The sequence below is a fragment of the Natrix helvetica genome (genome assembly GCF_964273705.1).
Source record: "Natrix helvetica genome assembly, chromosome: 3".
Taxonomy (NCBI): Eukaryota; Metazoa; Chordata; class Lepidosauria; order Squamata; family Natricidae; genus Natrix; species Natrix helvetica.
The window spans coordinates 109,881,610-109,904,418 of NC_138549.1; the positions used below are offsets into that span (position 1 = coordinate 109,881,610).

Here is a 22,809-nt window from a genome sequence, read left to right on the forward strand (position 1 = left end):
TTCATCAATGAATATTAATGTTTTATTTTGTTAACATAATAGTTCATATCTTAAGGAGGATGTTTTCAAAGCAAATGTAATTTCCATGTTATCTATTTTCCCCCTTATTCCTCTCCATGTACTTATAGAAGCCGTATGCTTGCCAGATTCCTGGATGCTCTAAACGTTACACTGACCCGAGTTCCCTTAGAAAACATGTGAAGGCTCATTCTGCCAAAGAACAACAGGTGCGTAAGAAGGTAAGACCAACATTCCAAAGATCAGGAATTCCAAAAAAACATTTCTCTATAAGTTTAACTGAGTGGATATTGTTTTTTCCTTCAGTGATTTCGCTACAGGAATAGGATCCCAATTCATTTTCTTAAACCTATAGTGTTTTGTCTTAAATGCCACATTCTTTTGCTTGCAGCTATTGGACAAGATGACATTGTACCCCTAATTACATTTAGATCACTTGATGAATTGGTCTCTGATCAGATCAGGGGTGGGTTTAAAATTTTTTTACTACCTATTCTGTGGGCGTGGCTTGGCAGTCATGTGACTGGGCGGGCATGGTCAATTTGTAAAATGTGAAGCTCACTTAACAACACTTGCTTAGCAACCAAAATGTTGGGCTCAATTGTGGTCATAAGTTCTTTCTTTCTTTCTTTCTTTCTTTCTTTCTTTCTTTCTTTCTTTCTTTCTTTCTTTCTTTTCTTGTGTCTCTCTCTCTCTTTCTTTCTTTCTTATTTATCTCTTTCTCTTTCTTTCTCTCTCTCTCTCTCTCTCTCTCTCACTCTTTCTCTTTCTTTCTTTCTTTCTATCTCTCTCTCTCCCCCCCACTTTCTCTCTCTCACACACACATCCCTTCCAGTTTGCAAAAAATTCTGTTTTGCCAGCTGGGAGGCTGGCAAAGAAGCCTCCCTTTCTCCGCCACCGCCGAATGGTCTGTGCCCTCCCCCTATGGATTGACACCACAGGAGGGAGGGAAAGAAGCCAGTCTTGGGAGAGACCTTCCCTCCCCCTTCAGAACGCCCGTGTGAGGAGAGAGGAGGCGGCCTGGTTTGAACGCGGATGGGGTGCCTCCTTCGCTCATTGGGGCAGGTGGAGAAAGAAAGGAGATGGGCAATACCTGAGGACGAAGGAACTCCCCTTCGCCCTAGGCGGCAGGGGCTGCTTTATTGTATACCTCTTTTCTTTCTTCGGCCCCTTGCTTGTCCTGGTGGCACCCCGGCAATAGCAGCTGAGGGAGGGAAGGAGGCGCGTGATAAAGCAGCCCCCAGCCCCCACCACCAAGGGCGAAGTGGAGCACCTTCAGCTATCGCGTACCTCCTTTCTTTCTCCACCCACCCCAATGAGAGAAGGAGGCACTGGCCACTAGACCACTAGCCTGCGTTCAAGCCAGGCCACCACAGGAGCTCTCTGAAGGGGGGGAAGGTCTCTCCCAAAACCCACTTCCCTTACACTGCGACGCAGTTACAGTATGGCAGGATATTCTTTCTCGCCGGTACGTGGGCGTGACCAGGCTACTACCAGTCCGGTACGCCAGATTTTCGCTACCTTTTCTGGAGGAACCCACGTCTGGGTCAGATCCTGAATCTTGTCTACAGATAGTCCTTGATTTATGATTGGTCCTTGTACCAACTGTTCAAAGTTATAACAGCCTCAGAAAGGGTCATAATAAAATAATCACACCACACAGTTGTATTTTGGGTGACCAGTTGCCAAGAACCTCACAATCATGTGATTACCATGGAAATCTATTATGAATGTTGTTAGTGAATGAGTACATAAGTTGGTTTCTCTCTTTGGTGGTGAGGGACTTTTCTTTTTTTCCTTTTATTGGATTTTGTATTTTTATCGACCGGTTGACTTTACTAACTGCTCTTCCATCAAATGTGCACTTTTATTTAAACACAATAAGATAAAGCATAAACCAGAAGAAGTTGAACCAATATCATAGTTGTTTGTTTTCAAAAATGCTTTAATAGTTTAATTTATTAAATTAGTAGTTCATTTACTACACTTCGCTTACAATGGATTAAGAAACAAATCTTAATTAGTTTGTTTTTTTATAATAACTTTCTTATACTTTGTATTTCTCCGTCATAAGGTGACTTGAAGTAATCAAACAAATTCCAATCTTGCCATTTATATATGACAATGGATTTCTGGTTACTTTGATGTTCAGTTGAACAGGACTTTCTTGCCTATTCATCATGAGCAACTAAGTATTCTGGTTATCATTCATAAGAAATACTGCAGTGATTTGCGAAAATAAAAGCAATATTGATCATTGCAAATTAAAAGCATGTTATGGAAAAACAATCCTTAGAAATGATAAACGATAGTAGATTTTTAAAAATAAAAGTGAGTTGAAAAGAAAATAAACAACAACAAAAAGTCACTATTCAAATGTCAAACATTTCATTTTCAAGAATCTAGCAGGAACAGAAAATGAATGAATTTTCTGAAAAGAAAAAAAGCCACAATCTGAGTATTATGAGGGAAATGTCCTATTCCTGAAAAAGGCTAATAAAGCATCCAGCACCTGAAACATCCATGTCAGAGTTATTGGGGGGGGGGGGGAGATATAAAAAATCACAATGACAGATGCTACCATGCAGCCGAAGCCTTGCCACTTTGTACACGTGTGAAATGAGATACAAAAGAAATGAGGTTTTCATATTTTAATTCCTCTCTTGAATAGTTCTATCGTGCAGATCTGCAAATGCCTTGATTAGTACCAATATTTTCCTGAGCTGAGCTTTCTGAGAACCAAGGACCTAGAAGGTTTTGTAGCAAGCTTCCCCCTTCCTCAAGTTTTCAACCTGAAATGTCTTATTGCATGCAGTACATCTGCTTCAACACTGAACCTTTACTTCCTACTTTATTTAAGCAGCATTGCCCTAATGAAATGTATGCTTAGATGAAAACTAAGCAGTTATGCAATACTTACAGCAGCAGTAGTAATAGCATAAACCTTGATTAGCTGGTTTTGTTCTAGAATATTGAATGTTTATATAAATTGACTGTAAGACTGAAGGCTAAACTGCTCGGCCTAGATCTTTTAATTTAGAATAACCAAGCCAAGAGAAGGGCAGAATTGAATTCTATAAACTTCAAAACAATAACCATTTATTAGCAGCCATAACAGGGCATAGATATTTGGGGGTAATTTGAGCTTTGTGTTATGACAAAAACTTGGCAGCATCAGTATGTTTGAAAAAGAATTAGAAATGCTTTTCTTTCTTAATTCTCCTCTCCTGCTGTTTCTAATATGATCGACATTGTGGTTTGCGAAGAGAGCATGCTTCAGACACTTTTGCCAGTGCATTAATTTACATGGAAAACAGCTGACAAATCAGCAATACCTTTTGCACTTGAGCAACGGCCCACCAATTTGGTCATTTTAATGTGATAAGTACCAACATTTTTCCTTATCTAGGAAATTCTGACCAGGACAGTTACTAATTGATGCATTTCTTTGAGAAACAGAACTTAAGATATGAGAGACAAATACCGCGCAGCTCAATTACTCCGTAAAATTATAAAATGCATAGTAATTTTCTAAGAATCAACTTGATGCTGATAGATTAATATGATAAATTTGCATATGCAAGAAAACCCAAACTAGAAGCACCAAGTGCCTAATATATCTCTCAACTAAGGGAAACAATGATGTTTTGTTTCTTGCATATATGTATAGGCTAGGGGCAAAAAGCCATATGCATTAAATTAGCTGCATTTGAGTTCTACTCTTTGAAATTTAATCTCTTTGTTTTATATCCTCTTATAGCTACATTCATATTCTGATGCCGAACAAGAAATATTAAGTGAATGCTTAACTATGCAGCAGCTTCATCCTTCTTCACAACACATTTTGGATGGAAAGTGTGGGAGATCAATGAGCCATCATGACCTCATTACAGGTGGGAGTATTTCTTTTAAATACAATAAATAGGATTCACCATGGAGAACTCGGATGCAAATTCCATCTAAATATAAAGCTTGCTAGATGCCTTGAACAAACACATCAGCATACTGTTCAGGATTTTTTTAAGGATATACTACGCCAAAGAACATATCAGAGGAAGAATGTAATAAAGAATGTAATAAATTCTGAAATTCAAAAGTAAGATTAAAATAATTTGTTAATAATCGTGCTGTCAAAATAAATATGTAAATAATCAACTTATATTTTGAAATATGTCCCTTATATAGCTGATGACATTCTTTTGAGTTATTGTTTTAGACAGTAAAGGTAAAGGTTCCCCTCGCACGTATGTGCTAGTCGTTCCGAACTCTAGGAAGCGGTGCTCATCTCTATTTCAAAGCCGAAGAGCCAGTGCTGTCCGAAGAAGTCTCTATGGTCATGTGGCCGGCATGACTAAACTGTAACTGACACTGTTACCTTCCCACCAGATGTGGTTCCTATTTTTCTACTTGCATTTTTACGTGTTTTCAAACTGCTAGGTTGGCAGAAGCTGGGACAAGTAATGGGAGCTCACTCTGTTGCGCAGTGCTAGGGATTTGAACCACCTGCCAACCTTTCTGATCCACTAGCTCAGCATTTTAGCCACTGAGCCATGTCTCTATTAACAGTTATAGTAGTTTAAGACAGAAGCAGTAATTGTGGTCTTGCATTTTTTACAAGTTCCACTAAGAACCCTTTCTTTCCATAACTATGCCCTTTCATACTGTATGTACATGATCACATAATGCAGAATTCCTAACAATTTAGGATTTGCTGTCTGAAAGCAGTCTGTTTACCATGTCATGTAAAACACTTTGTAGCCCAGATTGCCATATTGGCATGGTTTTAAGCTCAGGTTATCTACATGTGCTATAGACAACTGGAGAACACCAACTTGGAGTAGGACTGAAGTGATACCTGGATAAATATAGCTATTAATTCAAGAGTAATGGGTCAGAACCTTATGGGTAAGATGTCAAACTGTCAAAAGATATTTGAAAAATGGAGCATAAAACAACATAGACCTCTGGCCACCAGGTCCTATTGCAAGCTGTGGTAGGATTCCATTGGAAGGTTACTTTATTAGCACCAGTGAATCAAATTACTTTGTAGTATACATAGCAGACTACAGGCTTAAAAAATGTACCATCAAATCTATACTATGCCTCATTCTATTTTCGTTGAAAATAATTGTTTATTCTAAATTGTGTTTTAAAAGAAATCCTAGCATAAGAAATAGAGTGCTGCTTATTTAGGTTACCTAGAACCTTTCCCCTTCAACTTAATCTGCTGCATATTTTAAATATGCCAAGAACAAAGCTAGCATCTGGAGATGTTTTCTGTGATTCTACTGCTGTCATGCTGCATTTCAAAGCAACCCCATGTGCTTAGGCTAAAAGGAGAGAATATTTTAAAAGTGATCTTGTAGTTGCTGGTTTTGCAGTGCTGCATTTCAAAATCATTAAAGTTAATGCAGTACTGCTGCTTCATAAAAAATTTAGACTGGAAATCCTTATGTGAAGAACACCAAAAGAACCTACAGTATTTTTTGGAGTATAAGACGCACCGGATTATAAGACGCACCAAGGTTTTGAAGAGGTAAATTAAAAAAAAAGTTTTTGCACTCTGCAGATCTCCCAAACTCTCTGCACACCACATTTTTTTGTGAAAAACGGGGCATGCAGAGAGTTTGAGAGGCCTGAAAAGTACTCCCCCGGGGGGGGGGAGCAAAAAAAACAGCTGTTTGGTTTTTTTTGCAAAAACGGGTCTGTTTTTTGCCAAAAAAAGGGTATGCATAGCCTTTAGAAGGCTTGTAGAGTGCTCCTGGGGGCTGCCCCCCCCCCAAATGAGCAAACAACACCTGTTCTTTCACAAAAATGGACCCGTTTTTTGCCAAAAAAAAAATAAGGAGGCATGTATAGCCTTTAGGAGGCTTGTAGAGTGCTCCTGAGGGCTGGAGAGGGGGCAAAAATGAGCAAAAACAGCCCTGTGTTTGCTCATTTTTGCCCTCCCCAGCCCCCAGGAGCATTTTGCAGGCCTCCCAAACCCTCTGAATGTCCATTTTTGTGAAGGCAGCGAGGTTTCGGGAATCCAAAAATGCTGTATTCAGTGTATAAGACGCACCCTGATTTTCATCCTCTTTTTTTGGGGGGGGGGGGGAGGTGTGTCTTATATTCTGAAAAATACAGTAGTTAAACCAGGCAGAGAGGCCACCTAACCCAGCTCTCTGTTGCCAACAAGAGCCAACTGAACAAATACCTTCCCTTGTTCCCAACATGTTACTGTTTTAAAGGAATTGTTTCTCATAATTTACATAGTCCACTGTATGTCCATGTGTATGATAATTCTCTATGTGAGAGCTATTGCTACTATATCAGTTTTACAAGAGAGACTATCTCACATCTTTTAATAAATTTGCAATAAATCCAGTTTGAAACACAGCTAGAAGAAAAAAATGAATTCAGATAACTTTGGACGTAACATTTTCTCCTGAAATTTAAAGCGAAAACTTTGTAAAATCCAAAAGTTAGTATAGGGTACTAACTTTCTGGAATATGAGCCAACAGTTATAATGTTTGTGATAGTGGCAAATATCTGTAGCTCGGGTGTAGGATGAGGGTGAAGGTTTGTTCTCCAAGCTTTGTGGGTTGGTGTCCGAACATTTCATTACCAGGCTACATAACATCTTCAGCAGAATTCAGAGGATGTCAGTGTCAATGTTCTGCTGTAGGTCATGTCAGGTCATGGAGGTCATTTCAGGTGAGGATCTTGTGATGGGCTTTATGATGGGTCAGGTGTGGTTCATGGCAGGTGAGAGTCACATCAAGATCCATCGTAAGACTCTCACTTGATGCGACCTCCCCATCCAAGACTTACTGATCACTTGAAGCTCTTATAAGCAGAAGAACATCAACACTGTCATCTCCTAAATTCCGCTAAAGATGTTACCTAGTCTGGTAATGAAATATTCAGAAACCAAGCCACAAACTGGAAGAACCAATCTCCATCCTCAGTTAAAATGTTTTTTTTAAAAAAATATTTAAGAGATATGGATAACATTTACAAATGTATGTTTTCTGAGTGAATGAAGCTTGCCAGTTTTCAGACCAAAAAGTCAGAATAGTTTTTATGACACATTACAATACATTAAGAATGCATACATTGATATTTGTAGATATGGTGGGCTATTTAAGTATAAAGGTCTTTTTTAGGAGAAGCTTTTAAACTGTTTTATTTTTTAGTAAATGTAACTGGGTAATTATTAGCCCCTCCTGAGAGAGCAAAGTTTCCACAAATTTATCCAGAATTGATGGAAGGGAAGGATTGTTCCAAAGAACTTGGCAGAGAGTTAAAAGGGATTCTTCTTTTCCCATCACTTTAGAAGCAATTTATATGAATGTGACATATATTGTAGAGATGGGCTTTAAAAAATAATCTGCAAAATTTTGGAAGAGTAGGTGGAGTGCAAGTGCTATTATTATTACTAAACAATAGTTTTAAGTAATTTTAGCATAAATGAGCAGTATTTTTTTGCAGATACCGTGTTTCCCCAAAATTACATGTCCTGATAATAAGGCCATGCAACATTTTTCTGGTGGGCAAAAAATATAAGCCCTCCCCCGCAAATAAGCCCCCTGGACAACCTCCCACCTCCGGCTAGGCAGAGCGCAGGTCACCAAAGGTGCCAAGCCGCAGGAACTGGGGGGGGGAGGCAAAGGTGATCACGTTGCTTAGCACCTTCGGGATACCACTAGGTTGGTGAGCAGCTTTGGGCCCAGCTGAAGAGGGTGGTTGCCGGGCAGTTTCTCTCTTGCGAGCGGGCTCCCAAAGAGTCGGGCACAGCCTCATGGCGAATGGCTGTGTTGCGCTGTCACAGCAATGCAGCACAGCAGCCATGAAGCGACCACATTCATGAGCAGCCACCCGACAAACTCCCTTTCAAGCCAGGCACAGTGCCATTCACTGACCTAGGGGTATCTCCAAGCCGCGTGAGTGGCTGTTTGCTGCCGCCTGGCTCCTGCGGCTTGGCGCCTTCAAAATGGCAGTGAATGGCCTCTGCACGGCTGGAGGGGGGGTTTGTGTGAGTGGCTGTTCTGCTCTCGCTCACGCGCCTGCCAGCCTCAAGATGCCCTGGCCCAGCTCTCTCTGCAGAGCCAGGGCACCTCCGCTGCCACTGCCGCCGCCGCATAGCTTTTTCTGCGGCTTCCAAATCGAGTCTAGGCGTACGCTCTATGGGTGTATGCTCTGCTGGCAGCTGGCCCACAACTATACAGCGTATGCCCAGAGCGGCCACTGCCGGAAGACTCGGTTTGGAAGCCGCAGAAAAAGCCATGCGGTGGCGGCAGCACCCTGGCTGTGTGGAGCGAGCTGGGCCAGGGCATCATGAGGCTGGCAGGCGCGTGAGCGAGAGCGGAACAGCCGCTCACGCAGCCCCCACTCCAGCCGTGCAGAGCACCATTCACTGCCACTTTGAAGGCGCCAAGCCGCGGGAGCCAGGCAGCGGCAAACAGGCGCTCATGTGGCTAGGCGATAACCCTAGGTCAGTGAATGGCGCTGTGCCCGGCTGGAAAGGGGGTTTGCCGGGTGGCTGCTCATGAGTGTGGTCACTTCAACACAGCCATTCGCCCATGAGGCTGTGCCTGGCTCTTTGGGAGCCCGCTCGCAAGAGAGCAGCTGCCCGGCAACCCCAAAACAATAAAGCCTCCCCTCATAATAAGGTCCAAGCCATATTTTGTGTGTGAAAAGAAAATAAGACCCTGTCTTATTTTCGGGGAAACACAGTATTAGTGTAGAGTGGGTATGAAACACATTATTGAGAGGTGTAGCAACAACATTTTTTGTACTCATTAAAATATCACACAAGAAATAAAGGAACCTTTTGTCAGTTCATAAGCACATAAAGAAGTACTTGATGCAAAACTCAGTTTCTTAAAATAATTGACACACAACCAAGATTCTAGCATTCAAGCCGCTTGTGCACGGAGTAATGGGTCAGAGCGTTCTCACTCTTTCGCTGCAGAGAAATGAAGACCACAGCTGATCATTATGGCTTTGAGTTCATCAGTCCATCTAACATCTCCCTGCTTGTAAACTCTTCCAGGCATTCCTCTCCTTACCTGCTTTTAGGCAGAGAGGTGGTGGGTTTTGTTTTACTCACTTTGCTTCATGGGGAAACCCAGGTTGATTGATAGCTTTCTTTACTTTATGAGCCAGGAGTACAGAAAACAGCACTGTTGCCATTCTCTTCCAGCTACTTGTAACTCAAAGATTCCCTTTTTAATTTGCAGACAGGCAGCATCTTCAGGAAAAGCAGGGGAAAGCAGATTTTAGCGCTGATCGTAAACCAGATTCTGAACATTCCTACCCTGTTTCCCTGAAAATAAGACCTCCCTGGATAATAAGCCTAATCCGGCTTTTGAGCACATATGCTAAAATGAATCCACCCCTGAAAATAAGCTCTCCCCAAAAATATTGCAACACAGCAGAAGTCATGAGGTGACCACACTCTTCGTCTTCTGCACCTCAAAAATAGTAAGACCTCCCCGAAAATAAGCCAAGCGATTATTTGGGGGGGGGTGTCAAAAGAAAATAAGACCCTGTCTTATTTTCGGGGAAACACGGTACTAGCACGTTCCGTCAGATATAGATAGTTATAAATATACTCCTTGTGTAAAAGCAAAGTTTGTCAATCACAATCTACTTTTTACTCTCCATTCTCCCTTTGCTCTCTCTCTCTCTCTCTGTGTGTGTGTGTGTGTGTGTGTGTGTGTACACTTGTGGAATGTATTCCTAAATTGAAGAAGGGAGACGGCCTTCCCAGAAAACAAAAAGACAGCAAATGTGCTGCTTTAATCTGGCAAGATTTATGTAACCCCCAAGGAACCAAAAATGATGTGTATATATACTTTTGAGTAGTTACTTTACTATGTTCACCTATTGACAGAAATCTTGCCAGACTAATGCAACAGTCTGCTAACTACTAGATATACTTTGTGACTTTCTAGGGAGGGTCTGCTTTCACCCTTTTCCTGAATATCAAATATTCCAAGCTTCATGATCTCTTTGCTCTCTCTCTCCTCCAGCTTTAGACTGCATTCCACGACTGTCTGTGGTTATTTTTATCTGATTCTGTATTGCCTAAATCACTTTATTGAAGTCCTAATCATTTTGGAATAACTTGATTGATATTGGAGAAAGATCCACGTTACTTCAGGTGATGTACAATCTTCTCTGAAGTAGTTCACTGTGATTTAGAATAGTTTCCAGCAAATCATATCCTTAGAGTGTTAACAATCTACTAGGCGATGTTGACCCCAGTTTTGAGATGTTTGTGGGACTTACAGGAAAATAATACAGTGTTGAAAACTTTTGTTTTGTTTGCTTTTTCTGAACTTACAATTTTATTTCTTTTATCTTTGCAGTTACTTGGCAGAATCCCTAAAAAGCCTTTAGCCCAGATTATTATGTTGCTAGTTTTCTAACAGATGTTAGTGCTAAAGGTTAAGCCATTTAGATTTTGATGGATTACATGTATTTATAATCTGAAGTGGTTAATGTGTTAGGAAACACACCCACACAAACACTCACAGCTAAGATATATACCAGGAGCCTGCACTTATGCAGCTTAGGTGCAGGATATTGTACCTACAGTAAGTGACTGCTCCTCATCTGAAAATGCACAGAGGGTCTAAAATAACTAAATATTTTGGTCCTTAGGATCTGTACAGGGAAACAAAATTTTAGCCTATGTTACAGTGGCCTTGCTTTACTATAATTACATAGTTTCTACAGAACAGACAAATAGTAATTTGCCCAGAATACCAGTTCAAAGTATTTTCTGCAAATTAGCAGCATTGGATGTTTCTTAGTCATGACAATGAATAATGTCCTAAAATTGCTATTTTATTTCATTTCATTGGCATATTATTTATCAATGTAAGCAAATAAGCCTAGTATAAACTGGTATGAGATGTGAATTTATTTCCCTTAACTTCCATATTGATTTCTTAACTTCTTTCTTTCCTAAAGTAGAATTAACTCTGCTCCTAGTTCCAGTGTACTATTCTGCTTTTTAAAAATTTTGTTCTCTGTATGAAATTTATCATACAGGTAATGCTCAAATTACAGCCATTGGTTTGGTGACAGTTTGAAGTAACATATGACTGTTTTTCACACTGACAAATGTTGCAGCATCCCCATGCTCCTGATCAAAATTTAGATGCTTGGCAAGTATCTATGATGCTTGTGGTATCCCAGGGTCATGTGATCAGCTTCTGTGAACTTATGACAAGCAAAGTCAATGGGGAAGACAGATTCACTTAGCAATCAAGCTACTAACTCAGTGCTTCTCAATTATTTTCTGTCATGCCCCCCCTAGGAAGAAGAAAACATTTCGCGCCCCCCCGCGCGACTGTAAATAGTATCATTTGTCTATAAAATTGTTATAAGTACACCTCTGCATAACACTGTATCCTTATTAACGTATAAGAGAATTAAAAAAGAAAGAAATGTGGATCAATTTACAACAAAGAATAGCTTTATTAACTGTAGCAGAAAAGAGAGAGAGAGAGAGAGAGAGAGAGATTATATCTCTCTGAATAAATATTCAGAAGAATCTATCCACTATAGATGATTGCTCTTTGCAGAATTACTATAGCTTTGTGTCCAAGCGTAGTTAGTTTAGCACTGTTTTGATAAGGCCTAAAAAGTGGAACTTGAATACGCTTAGGATTGTAGATATAAAACAAAGGGAAAAGAATGAACTTTCAGTTTTGTTCAAATAGTTACATATGCTCTGATAGAAAGACATTATCTGTCTGTGTTTATGTCAGCTGGTTCATTTATTCAGAATTTCAACTTTTCAGAGAGAGTAAGCTTTCTGGAAGTAAATGACTCTGGGAGCACCTGTAATTTTCAGGAATCTGGAAATGTGCATTTTTTCCCTTTTTCACCTCTTATATTTGCCATTTATTTGATTTTCTATTTCAATCAAATAGAAGCAATGTGGCGTATAGGAATAATATAATTCAGTCGATGTAATGTAATACAATATAATATAACATATTTTAAAATGTCATATGAATGTTAGCATATGGATTAAGCATACCAAGATGTCCTAAGAAAGAAATTATAATACCCTGAAATCACACAGGTGTCTGAAATATAAATGAAAAACAGAGGCAGAATCTATTATACCATCTGCAGAGAATAAAATGGTAAAACAACATTTTCTTTAACAGCTTGTAATAACTTGTCATGTGTTCTCAAAAGGACTTTCCCTCAAAAAGGACTTATCCCTAAGAAAAGGCTTGTGGTTGGAGCACTTATAAAAATATGAGGGGAAAATGGAAATGTAGAGAGCACTAATGCACATCACTGCAAGGCCATCTGTTTGTTCCAAAGCCGGTACTGTTAACAGGAAAATTAAGGGACCAAACTGGGATTTAAAAAATGCAAGTTTCAAGAAACCAGTTTGAGTTTTGAAGGATGTTAGTTTATACTATTCATAGATATATAAATCACTAGAGTTGTACACGCTCTTACTAATGTTCTTATAATTTCTTGATTGGTTTTAAGAGGTTGGTGCTGAATTTGAATCTGTCTTTCCTGATATGAGCATTGATAAAAACTTTCATCCTATTTGTTATTTCTTCAGAAATAAAAACAGTCTATGCATAAAAATGATATTAGCAATGTTAGCTTGCTAAGGCATTATTTTAAAGCTGGTATACAGGCAATCCTCAACTTATGACCACAATTGATCCCAACATTTACATTGCTAAGTGAGACATTTGTTAAGTGAGTTTTGCCCCATTTTACGACATTTCTTGCCACAATTGTTAAGAGAATCACTGTAGTTGTTAAGTTAGTAACACGGTTGTTAAGTGAATCTGGTTTCTCCATTGACTTTGCTTGTCAGAAGGGCGCAAAAGCTGATCACATGACACTGCAATTGTCATAAATATGAACCAGTGGCCAAGCATTTGAATTTTGATCATGTGACCATGGAGATGCTACAATGGTCATAAGTGTCAAAATGATGATACAGCTCTTTTTTCAATGACGTTGTAACTCTGAACTGTTAGTAAATGAAGTGTTATAAGTCGAGGACTACCTGTACATTGCCAGAAAAATATGTTTCATAGCTGCCCAATCATAAGAACAATTCTCCCTTAAACCATAAAAAGACTTGGCATTGTGTTTCAATGTCCTTCTCCTCCTCCTTTTGACCTTCAGCTCAGGCAAGCATATTTTCCATGCAGGCAGCTGACCTCATGAACAATATTGGGTAAGTAAAGAGCTGCAGAGCTTTTATGCTTATTCAGTACTTTCACTTTCAGTGGCCATTCCCTGTGATGCATATAAAGATTTAGTTATTTCAAGGAACAGAATTCAATACTTCATCTCCGTGTGATTCCTTTTCTTTAAATACGTGAACATCCTTTCAGAACAAGCTGACTTCTCGCTGGTTCAATTACAGTCCAGCTGGTGGGTTGTCCTCCTTAGTGTATTAGGGCTTGGTTCAAACAGTGCAATTAAAATTGTTATATTTGTTATGTATAATTTGTTTGTGTTCTTTTATCTCCAAAATTGCTCTTCACTAAGGGGAAGAAATACTTCCTTGCATTTTTATTTGTACCCAAAAATAAACTGATATCATTTATTTTCTGTCTGAATATACATGTTCCAAGATAATGTTGCATGATCCAATCTGATCCAATCACCGGGACCAGAAGTTTTGTCTTCTGAGCTTTCGGACTCGTGCTGGAGCCCATCTTCAGAGAACTTCTCTCTAGCATAAATTCTCTAATTTATGTAATTTTTACATTACATGAATTTGAAGTACTTTTATGCATTCTAGGCAATTTTTCTGGAGTCATATACCAATAGTACATCATTTTATAAAAATTCTCTGAAGTTATAACATAATGTAAATGTCAAACCTTTTAATCACATATTTTCCCACTGTTCCATCTGTTATGTGCAAACATATGTTAGCCCATTTTATCATGCAGTGTTTCACTTGTTCTTTTGCTGCTTAAATTTCAATAAAAGTTTATACATTATAGCAGTTATATGTTCATCATTTATACATAGTTCAGCCTCAAATTCTGTTTTCTGTTATTCAGTTCCAATCCTATTATCCACTTTTAATCTTTCTTTTAACTGTGAATTCAAAAACCATTGAAAACTATTCTCTACAGCCAATTGTTCTTGGATATGTTAGTTATTTCCACCAGGTTAATGAGCTTTTAAAAGGGAAATTAGATAATTCCATGGCAAATAAGTAATTATAAGCAATAATGATTATATCTTATTTCCAAAATTGGAGGCACTGTGTCTTTTAGTATAAGTTGCTGGGGAACACACGTTAAAGACTTTTGTTTACCATCTTTGTTTTTCCATGTACAGTAGAAACAATATATTGGATCTAGTTCATTTTCTCTATACCATATTCTAAATATTTAAGATATACATGATTTTATATTTTTAAAATCTGGAAGATACTTTCATTCTCATTCTCAATGTAAGACAAAAGCCTATTGCAATTTGTTTGAAACATCTGTGCTAAAAGATGCTTTTTAGGGGAAGCATAAAAGTTTTCACTGATATTTTCTTTCCTTAGGAATGTATACTAGTTCCAGCACAAACCACAATGGACTATCAACTGGTCTTCTACCACAGCATCAGAATGTTCTGTCAAGGCAACATATACTTGAGTCAGCTCTCACTAATGCACATCATCATGTATCACCCATAGAAAGTGACGGAGAAGGGTATGTAATAAAATATTTCTCAATTTTTAATATTCCAACTTTCTCTCTTTGGTTTGCGTCTTTTGAACTCAAGAACAGGAAAGATCTTTGCATGCAGTCATATACATTCAGCCTGCTACTACGTGTGAAGCTTCGTTGACTGGCAATTATTTCCATTTGAAGAAAGAATGAGTTTTCTCTAAACAATATGTATCTTAAAGATACATATTGGAAAAGTGAAGGACAAAAGAATGACTCTTTCTGAGCTTCATTTGTAAATCATATTGGAGTGGTGGAACATTTACAGAACTATTTTTTTCTAAGAAACCAAAATGGATCCCTAAAGGGAAATAGAAGATCACTTGCCTAAGACTTATTGGTCCATGGAACTTGTAGGATAGTCCTGTTAGATTATGATAACAAAAAAATCTTTGAAAGTCTTTCAGACTATCAAATTATATTAAAAGATATAAGATTTTGTGTAACTTACTTCATCAGGTGCATAGAGGCACATCTCTGAAACTTGAGCTCTGTGCTCATAATTTCCCACGTCCTCTTCTCATGTGATTGAGCATATGCATTTTGGGAATTATATTTTCTTTTACATTAAATGTGGGTAAGTGGGGATACATATATACACACTTTTAAAAGGTACTTTTGAAAACTACTGTTATGTGGTAAAATTGGATAAACTGAATGCTTCTGAGTTCAAAACAAATTATAGATGGCAGTGTTTTATTTCAAAAGTATACTTAGGAAAGAGATTAAGATTGTAGCTTCTAATGATGACAGGCCTTTAGAGTGGAGAAAGAGAAAATTATATGTGACCCATAATAATGCCTATAACTGTATAGCTTACTAAACCAGCATCTATAAGCTCTATTTGGGTAGTGGGAAAATTAAATTTCCTGAGGTCCGGTAATTTTTCAGGCATTCAAAAACTGAGTGTATTTAAAGAAAATAGAGCTTCCATCCAATTCCTATTAAAAAGTTTTCCCATACTGCAATTATATAGGCTTGTTCTTTTGGCCACCCAGCTTTTGTTCTATTTTGACTTTGCTCTCATAAAAAACCTGAATCACAGACTGCAATAAGAGTGATCTTTATTTTTGAGAAGTAAATAAAAACTGGAAGAAACTGTTTCAAATGTGGAACTTGTGGATGTTCCCTAAACATTATTTAAAAGAAAAGGTTTTGCTTCTGAATCTCTTCTAATATTGCCTAATTATGCTTATGTTCCAACTTGTTGGGCAATGGAATGTTAAATGTTATTAGCAAGTATAAAATGCCAGTCTTCTCAGAATTGCAAATATAATTTTGGATCATAGCTCAAATATTGCCTTCTATCGGTGATGAGGGAGTTAATCACTTAATTTGAGAGTTATAGTCCCTGCTTCACATTCAGACTGCTATCTGAGGAAGGAACACGGACTGATTTATATTTATCAGAAGGCCATAATGTACATGCACACATAGACACTTTTTAAAATAACTCCATCGGCTTACCATATCATGGAGTACTAGATTAAGTGATTCACTCCTAGCTAACAGAAGGAATTCTTGTTTTTCAGATGTAATCTTTATGACCTCGTATATTATTTTATGAAGTAGTATGTCAAGTTATTTTAAAAAGTGTGTGTATCCATGCAAACACCCATGTATATTATAGCCTCCCTATAAATATAAATTAGTTGATATTCTTTCCTTAGGAAACAATCTTAACATGAAATTGGGACTACAGCTCAGAGTTTGTGACTTGCCAAGGATCAGTAAAGACTAAAATTCTTTCTGTTGTAACATTCCACTTGAGGGACTAGGATATTGGGAATACAAATAGAGGGTTTGTTTTTTTTGTTCGTTTCTAGTTTTTTTTCTCCACTTGCTTTCTCGGGTCTTCTATGGTTTTCCCTTCCCATTGTCATGATACTGATTTTGAGCCTTCTTAAGGAAATCCATTATTTCAAGAATCTTTTTCTTATATATTACTGATTGATTTATTCCTTTCCATTGATGTAATCTATTGTGTCAAAGACATATGAAACAAGCCAAATGATTTCACTTTTTTATTGGATGTTCCTCCTTAAGCTTCAGCCAGGAACAAATGTAAGATTTATTGGTTTTGACTGTTACTCGATTGAATTTGGATAGAGAGAGATATTGCTAACATGCAGTGGAAGAACATGCTAATAATCTAAGAAAGCAAATAGTGTCAATATGCTTTTAACTATGCTTTTTTTTTAGAAGCAAGTCTAACATTTAATTTAATTAATTCAGAATTTATTTGCCTGAAAACTAGGAATGTCTGAAAACTGACAAAACATACACTGGCACATGTTAATTTGAATACTTTTTAATGAGATTTTTAAAAATCTAATAATTATGTTGATGGTAGAGTGAATTATTATAAGTGCAGTAAGAAATATATATTTAAAATTATGCTACTGGCCCCTCGCTTAATTTTTGGGGTGCAGTGAAGTTGATTAAATTGGAAAATATGCTAGTGTGTGTATGCAAATATATGATAACATTACATGCCACTAATTTATAATACTATTTATTCTAGTCATAGTGATCTCACTAAGGCAAGATTTGTTTTAGCAACAGAATTTGTGGTGTTTTTCCATCATAACGAGTTTTGCAATAGATTCTGCTTACATAGGCCCACATTTCCTGTGCTGAATTTTGAAGTAAACCACTAGTTGTATTCAAGACAAGGCATTCTCTATAATCCTGCAGTTTTGTATTTGGGAATACCTTGTCAAGGAATTGCAGTGTCGTGGAAAAGTGTAGTAGTGAATGGTATATTAGTTCTCTCTTAATTGATACTTAGCTGTTGTCATTTGTTGAAGTAAGCTAAGTAGAATGGTGTTCAGACAAATCTGAAACAAACCATCGGAATAGTTTTTCAAAGCAAATTAAGGGATTGAATCTTTTCTAAAGGGTTTATGTTTCCCCTAAAAGGTTAGGAACTCTGGGACTCTTTCTGGATTCATAACTGCTAGAACCATTATGGGGAACTTATGGCACATGTGCCACAGTTGGCACACAGAGCCATATTTGCTGGCTTGCGAGCCGTCAGCTCCAGCACGCATGTGCGCAGGAGCCAGCTGATTTTCAGCCTTCCGAAGGGCCAGGGGAGGCCGTTTCACCCTCCCCAGGAAAGCCTCCGAAGCCTGGGGAGGGTGGAAATCCCCCCCACACACACATGCGCAGGTGGGCAGGGCACATTGCATTGTGGGTGAAGGCACACTATTGTGCATGCACACACAATTTTGGCACCTGTTTACAAAAAGATTTGCCATCACTGTGCTAGAAGAAGCTCTAACAGATTCTGTGGCATGGCTTTTTATCAGTTTTATCAGTTTGTATCACAGCCTAATTCTGTTTGGAAGTGTATAATCCACCACGATTCATATTCCACATCTATTGATATAATGTACGTGGGTGTACTTTTAAAGATAACCTATCATTAGGTAGTGTAAAATATAATCCTGAGAAATTCATTGGAATTTTGCAGCCATGTTTGCCACCTCTCACTTAAATCTTGACTTCTACCTTTTTACTAGCCTAATTCAAAATTGTGGTGATTCAATGCACCCTCTCTACCCAAACTCCAAAGTCATTTATAAAAACCTTTCCTGAAATAATACTACAATATTCATTCTTCAATAGTAGGAATAATGACTTAGGCAATAGCATTGAATCTGGATTGTTCTTGCAAGTGAAATTGGTTCCATGTGCTCTCATTACTATTGCTTTGACAGCATGTACAGTTATTTTTTATTTCAAGGATTTTAAAATAATATAATATATAAATATATTATTTCTATGTTAAGATCACTTTTATAATATCTTATTTTAGGGCTTGTTATTCTCTGATGGTGGCTACACTTTATATTTGTATTATTGTACCAATTTTATCTTACAGAGTAGATAAGTACTTTTAGTGGTTTACTGCATTTTATTGCATACATTGTACAGGGACTAGAAATACTATTTGATACTCTATTGAATATTGTTATTAACAACAATAAAAAAATCTAAAGTAAGTACTGTAACACTCAGATTCGCTCTGGGCTTTCTAAAATAATATAATAATAATATTTTGTAGCAGAAAATGCACTTGAAATAATCACACAGAAAGCTAATACTATTGCTTGCTAACACAAGGCTGATGTCCCTTTTAAGAGTTTTCTACAATCTTTTTAGGGCCCTGTGTTCAAGTTATTGGAATGTTGTACTTTTGTTAATACAGGGTGTCCTCACTTACTGACTATAGTTGGGAACTCTGTTGCAAAGTGATGCAATTGTTACGTGAAATGAAACTTCCTATTGGTTTCCCCCTTGACTTTGCTTGTTGGAAGCTGGCTGCGAGGGTGACAAATGGCCATCACATGATTGTGTGACATTGTAGCACACAAATTGCGATCATATGACTACGTGGATACTACAACAGCCACAACTTTGAGCATGGGTTGTAAATCTCCCTTTTTTGGTGCCATTGTTAACTTTGAATGATTGCTGAATGGGTGATCAGTAAGCGAGGACAATCTGTAGTAGACACCTCCAGAAGTTGTGAATGCTCCAACACTGGAAGTCTTTAAGAAGATGTTGGATAGCCATTTGCCTGAAATGGTATAGGGTTTCCTGCCTAGGCAGCGGGTTGGACTAGAAGACCTCCAAGGTCCCTTCCAACTCTACTATTGTATTGTATTGTATTGTATTGTATTGTATATGCTCCACAGATAAAAATGTATACTGATTACCTACTGCGCAAATTCAATCTGTGGCCTTCATTTTCTACCTGTTTTACCCTTTTGGTAAGCTACAATATTTGCCTCATTTTTCATCTCTCAGACTCCTTGTTGAAATATACAGAATGTACACAATTTGTGCACCATGAGCCAAAGTGATGACAGGGTTGAATTCCTGAGCTTAAGTCTTTGGGATTGAGCAAAACGATTACTATCAGAAACTGTAATGACTGAATCATCAAATATGAAAGAAGCCAAACACCACAAGATGCTGAGCACAAGAAATCTACTCATGTTTGAGAGAAAGGCTAAGAATTTGATTCAAAGCCTTCTTTTTTAAAAGCAACAACAAAAAAGGCTCTTGTTATTTTGTTCTTTGCCAAAGTCAGTAACAAGGGCAGCACTCAGTTTTCCCAAAAGGTTTTTAAGACGTTTACATAGTTTGACAAAAAAATATTTAATTTACTTGAAAATGATCTAACAAAATCTGACTTCATTACCAAATATATTTACCCTGGCTACATATGAGTAGTATTTAATTCCCTTTAATAAAGAAGCATGTGACACATAGAGATCAGGTAACTTCATACCAATTTATATTACTATTAATTAAGGATGGTTTTTTAGGAGCAGTTGGTCATATAAAAAGTAGAGTTTGTCATGTTAGAGTTTTTTGTTATTGCTTTTAAAGTTCTAGGTAGCAATGTGCTATATTAACACTTGCACTTGTTCCAGTTTGATCAGTAGAGCCTGACAATGTGTCTGTGTGTTTGGGGAAAATCTGTAGTCCTCAATTTACAACCATTCATTTAGTGAGGTTACGAGGTATTGGAAAGGTGACTTATGACTGTGTTTCACACTTGTGATGATTGTAGCATCCCTGTGGTCACATGATCAAAATTCTTGGCAAGCGTCCCAGGGTCATATGATACATTTTGTGACCTTCTGACAAGCAAAGACAACGAGGAAGCCACGAACAACCATGCAAGAAAAGTGGTAAAATAGGGCAAAATTCACAACTGTTTTGCTTAGCAATGGAAATGTTGGACTCAATTGTGGTTGCACATCAAGGATTACCTGCCCTTCAAAAAAAATTAAAAACTGAAGCTACAGGAAATAGGTGTGGTGCCTAAGTATGGCTAAATATGTGCCCCAATGTGCACACTAAAACAATATTTCATGTTTCTCAGCGCTTGCCCCATTGTGGTTCATCATTCTAGACAAGCTAAATTGTTATTTGTAGCACTACTTCTCTCTTCGTAGAAGAGTAGAATTGCCATCTTTAGCAAAATGAAAGCCTCCACCTGCAAAGTTATTCATAATCCTGGACAGTTTATACCATAGTATACTGTCACCTTAAAGGAAAATATTCCTCATAAGCATATTTGCAGAAACAAGTAATATTAACCAAATAACAGAATAATAGAGTTGGAAGGGACCTTGAAGATCTTCTAGTCCATCCCCCTGCGCAACTAGGAAACCGTATACTATTTTAGACAAATGGTTTTCCAATCTCTTCTTAAAAACCTCCACTGTTGCAGCATCAACAACTTCTCGAGGCAAATCATTCCACTGGTTAATTTTTCTGGCAGGAAATTTCTCCTTAGATCTAGGTTGCTTCTCTCCTTGATTAGTTTTCCATCCATTGCTTCTTGTCCTACCTTCAACATTAAATGAGATAGGTGGTATATTAATTATATATATGTTACGGTGAAAGACCGAAATCTGGTGAATGTCGACATTCACCGGTGAATGTCGACATTCACCAGATACGCTTGGTGAATGTCCGAAAATACCCTTATCCTCTCGACACCCTTACCCTAATCCCCTTACCCTAATACCTCGGCAGATATGCTTCCTTTTAAGAGTCTTCTATTCGCGGAGTTTTTTTTTTTATGTCGATCGCAGGATCGCAGGTTTTTTTAAAAAAACTCCGCGAATAGAAGACGCTTAAAAGGAAGCATATCTGCTGAGGTATTAGGGTAAGGGGATTAGGGTAAGGGTGTCGAGAGGATAAGGGTATTTTCGGACATACACCCTTACCCTAATCCCCTTACCCTAATACCTCGGCTCCTCGCTTCCTTTTAAGCGTCTTCTATTCGCGGAGGTTTTTTTTTTATGTCGATCGCAGGATCGCAGGTTTTTTAAAAAAAACTCCGCGAATAGAAGAGCTTTAAAAGGAAGCGAGGAGCCGAGGTATTAGGGTAAGGGGATTAGGGTAAGGGTGTCAAGAGGATAAGTGTATTTTCGGACATACACCCTTACCCTAATCCCCTTACCCTAATACCTCGGCTCCTCGCTTCCTTTTAAGCGTCTTCTATTCGCGGAGTTTTTTTTTTTTTATGTCGATCGCAGGATCGCAGGTTTTTTAAAAAAAAAACTCCGCGAATAGAAGAGCTTTAAAAGGAAGCGAGGAGCCGAGGTATTAGGGTAAGGGGATTAGGGTAAGGGTGTCAAGAGGATAAGTGTATTTTCGGACATACACCCTTACCCTAATCCCCTTACCCTAATACCTCGGCTCCTCGCTTCCTTTTAAGCGTCTTCTATTCGCGGAGTTTTTTTTTTTTTATGTCGATCGCAGGATCGCAGGTTTTTTAAAAAAAAACTCCGCGAATAGAAGAGTGTCGAGAGGATAAGGGTATTTTCGGACATTCACCAAGCGTATCTGGTGAATGTCGACATTCACCGGTGAATGTTGACATTCACCAATTTCGGTCTTTCACCGTAACATATATATGGTTCCCAGGGGGCTTTCCTAGGAGACTCCAAATTTGTGTTAAATATCTATTTTATTTCAGTATTTTTATACGATCCTTCATATTTAGAATCTTTTGTTTGGAGGACAATATGTTTAAAAATGTTAGATTTTCACTTTAAAAAGGAAGTCGATATAAACTGGTATGTTTCTCTGGAGCAAGGTCTCCTAAAATTAAATAGGACTTATTTCTGCATAGGAAAAAAGAACTGAAGATTTTTCAAAGCCTATTTGATTTTGCCTCTAGTAGCCCTGTACAAATAAAGCTTATAAAGAAACATATTTCTATACAATTTTGCTTTAGGATAAAATTAAATGTTGATTATTCTTTGGTGCATTTTGGTTGTGAGGCACTTTAGATTTCTAGTTAACAAGCATTCAAGAGGAAAAAATGTTAAAAGATGATAATATTGTCAAATTATAGGGACTCAAAGAAAAGCATATTTCTGTCAAATGTGATAGACGTATGTGTGAAAGAACAAAATAACTGGAGCTTGTTAAAAGTTTCAACTGAATCAGTGTTTAAATCCTTAGTGGAATAGGCAAGAATCTTTACACGGATAGGGAAAATTGATGGATCCCATGTGT

The 22,809-nt window shown here is 37.9% G+C and overlaps 1 protein-coding gene across 5 annotated transcripts in view; it reads left to right on the forward strand.

The window, feature by feature from the left end:
• Positions 1-22,809, forward strand: part of GLIS1 (GLIS family zinc finger 1) — a 231,279-nt gene that overhangs the window by 187,690 nt on the left and 20,780 nt on the right. For 4 of the 5 annotated variants that reach the window (XM_081949644.1, XM_081949645.1, XM_081949647.1 and 1 more), the window contains 3 exons: positions 129-239; positions 3,779-3,911; positions 14,583-14,733. In XM_081949644.1, the coding sequence (XP_081805770.1) occupies positions 129-239; positions 3,779-3,911; positions 14,583-14,733 (395 nt within the window). The remainder of the gene's footprint in view (positions 1-128; positions 240-3,778; positions 3,912-14,582; positions 14,734-22,809) is intronic. The other variant, XM_081949646.1, reaches the window with a different exon arrangement.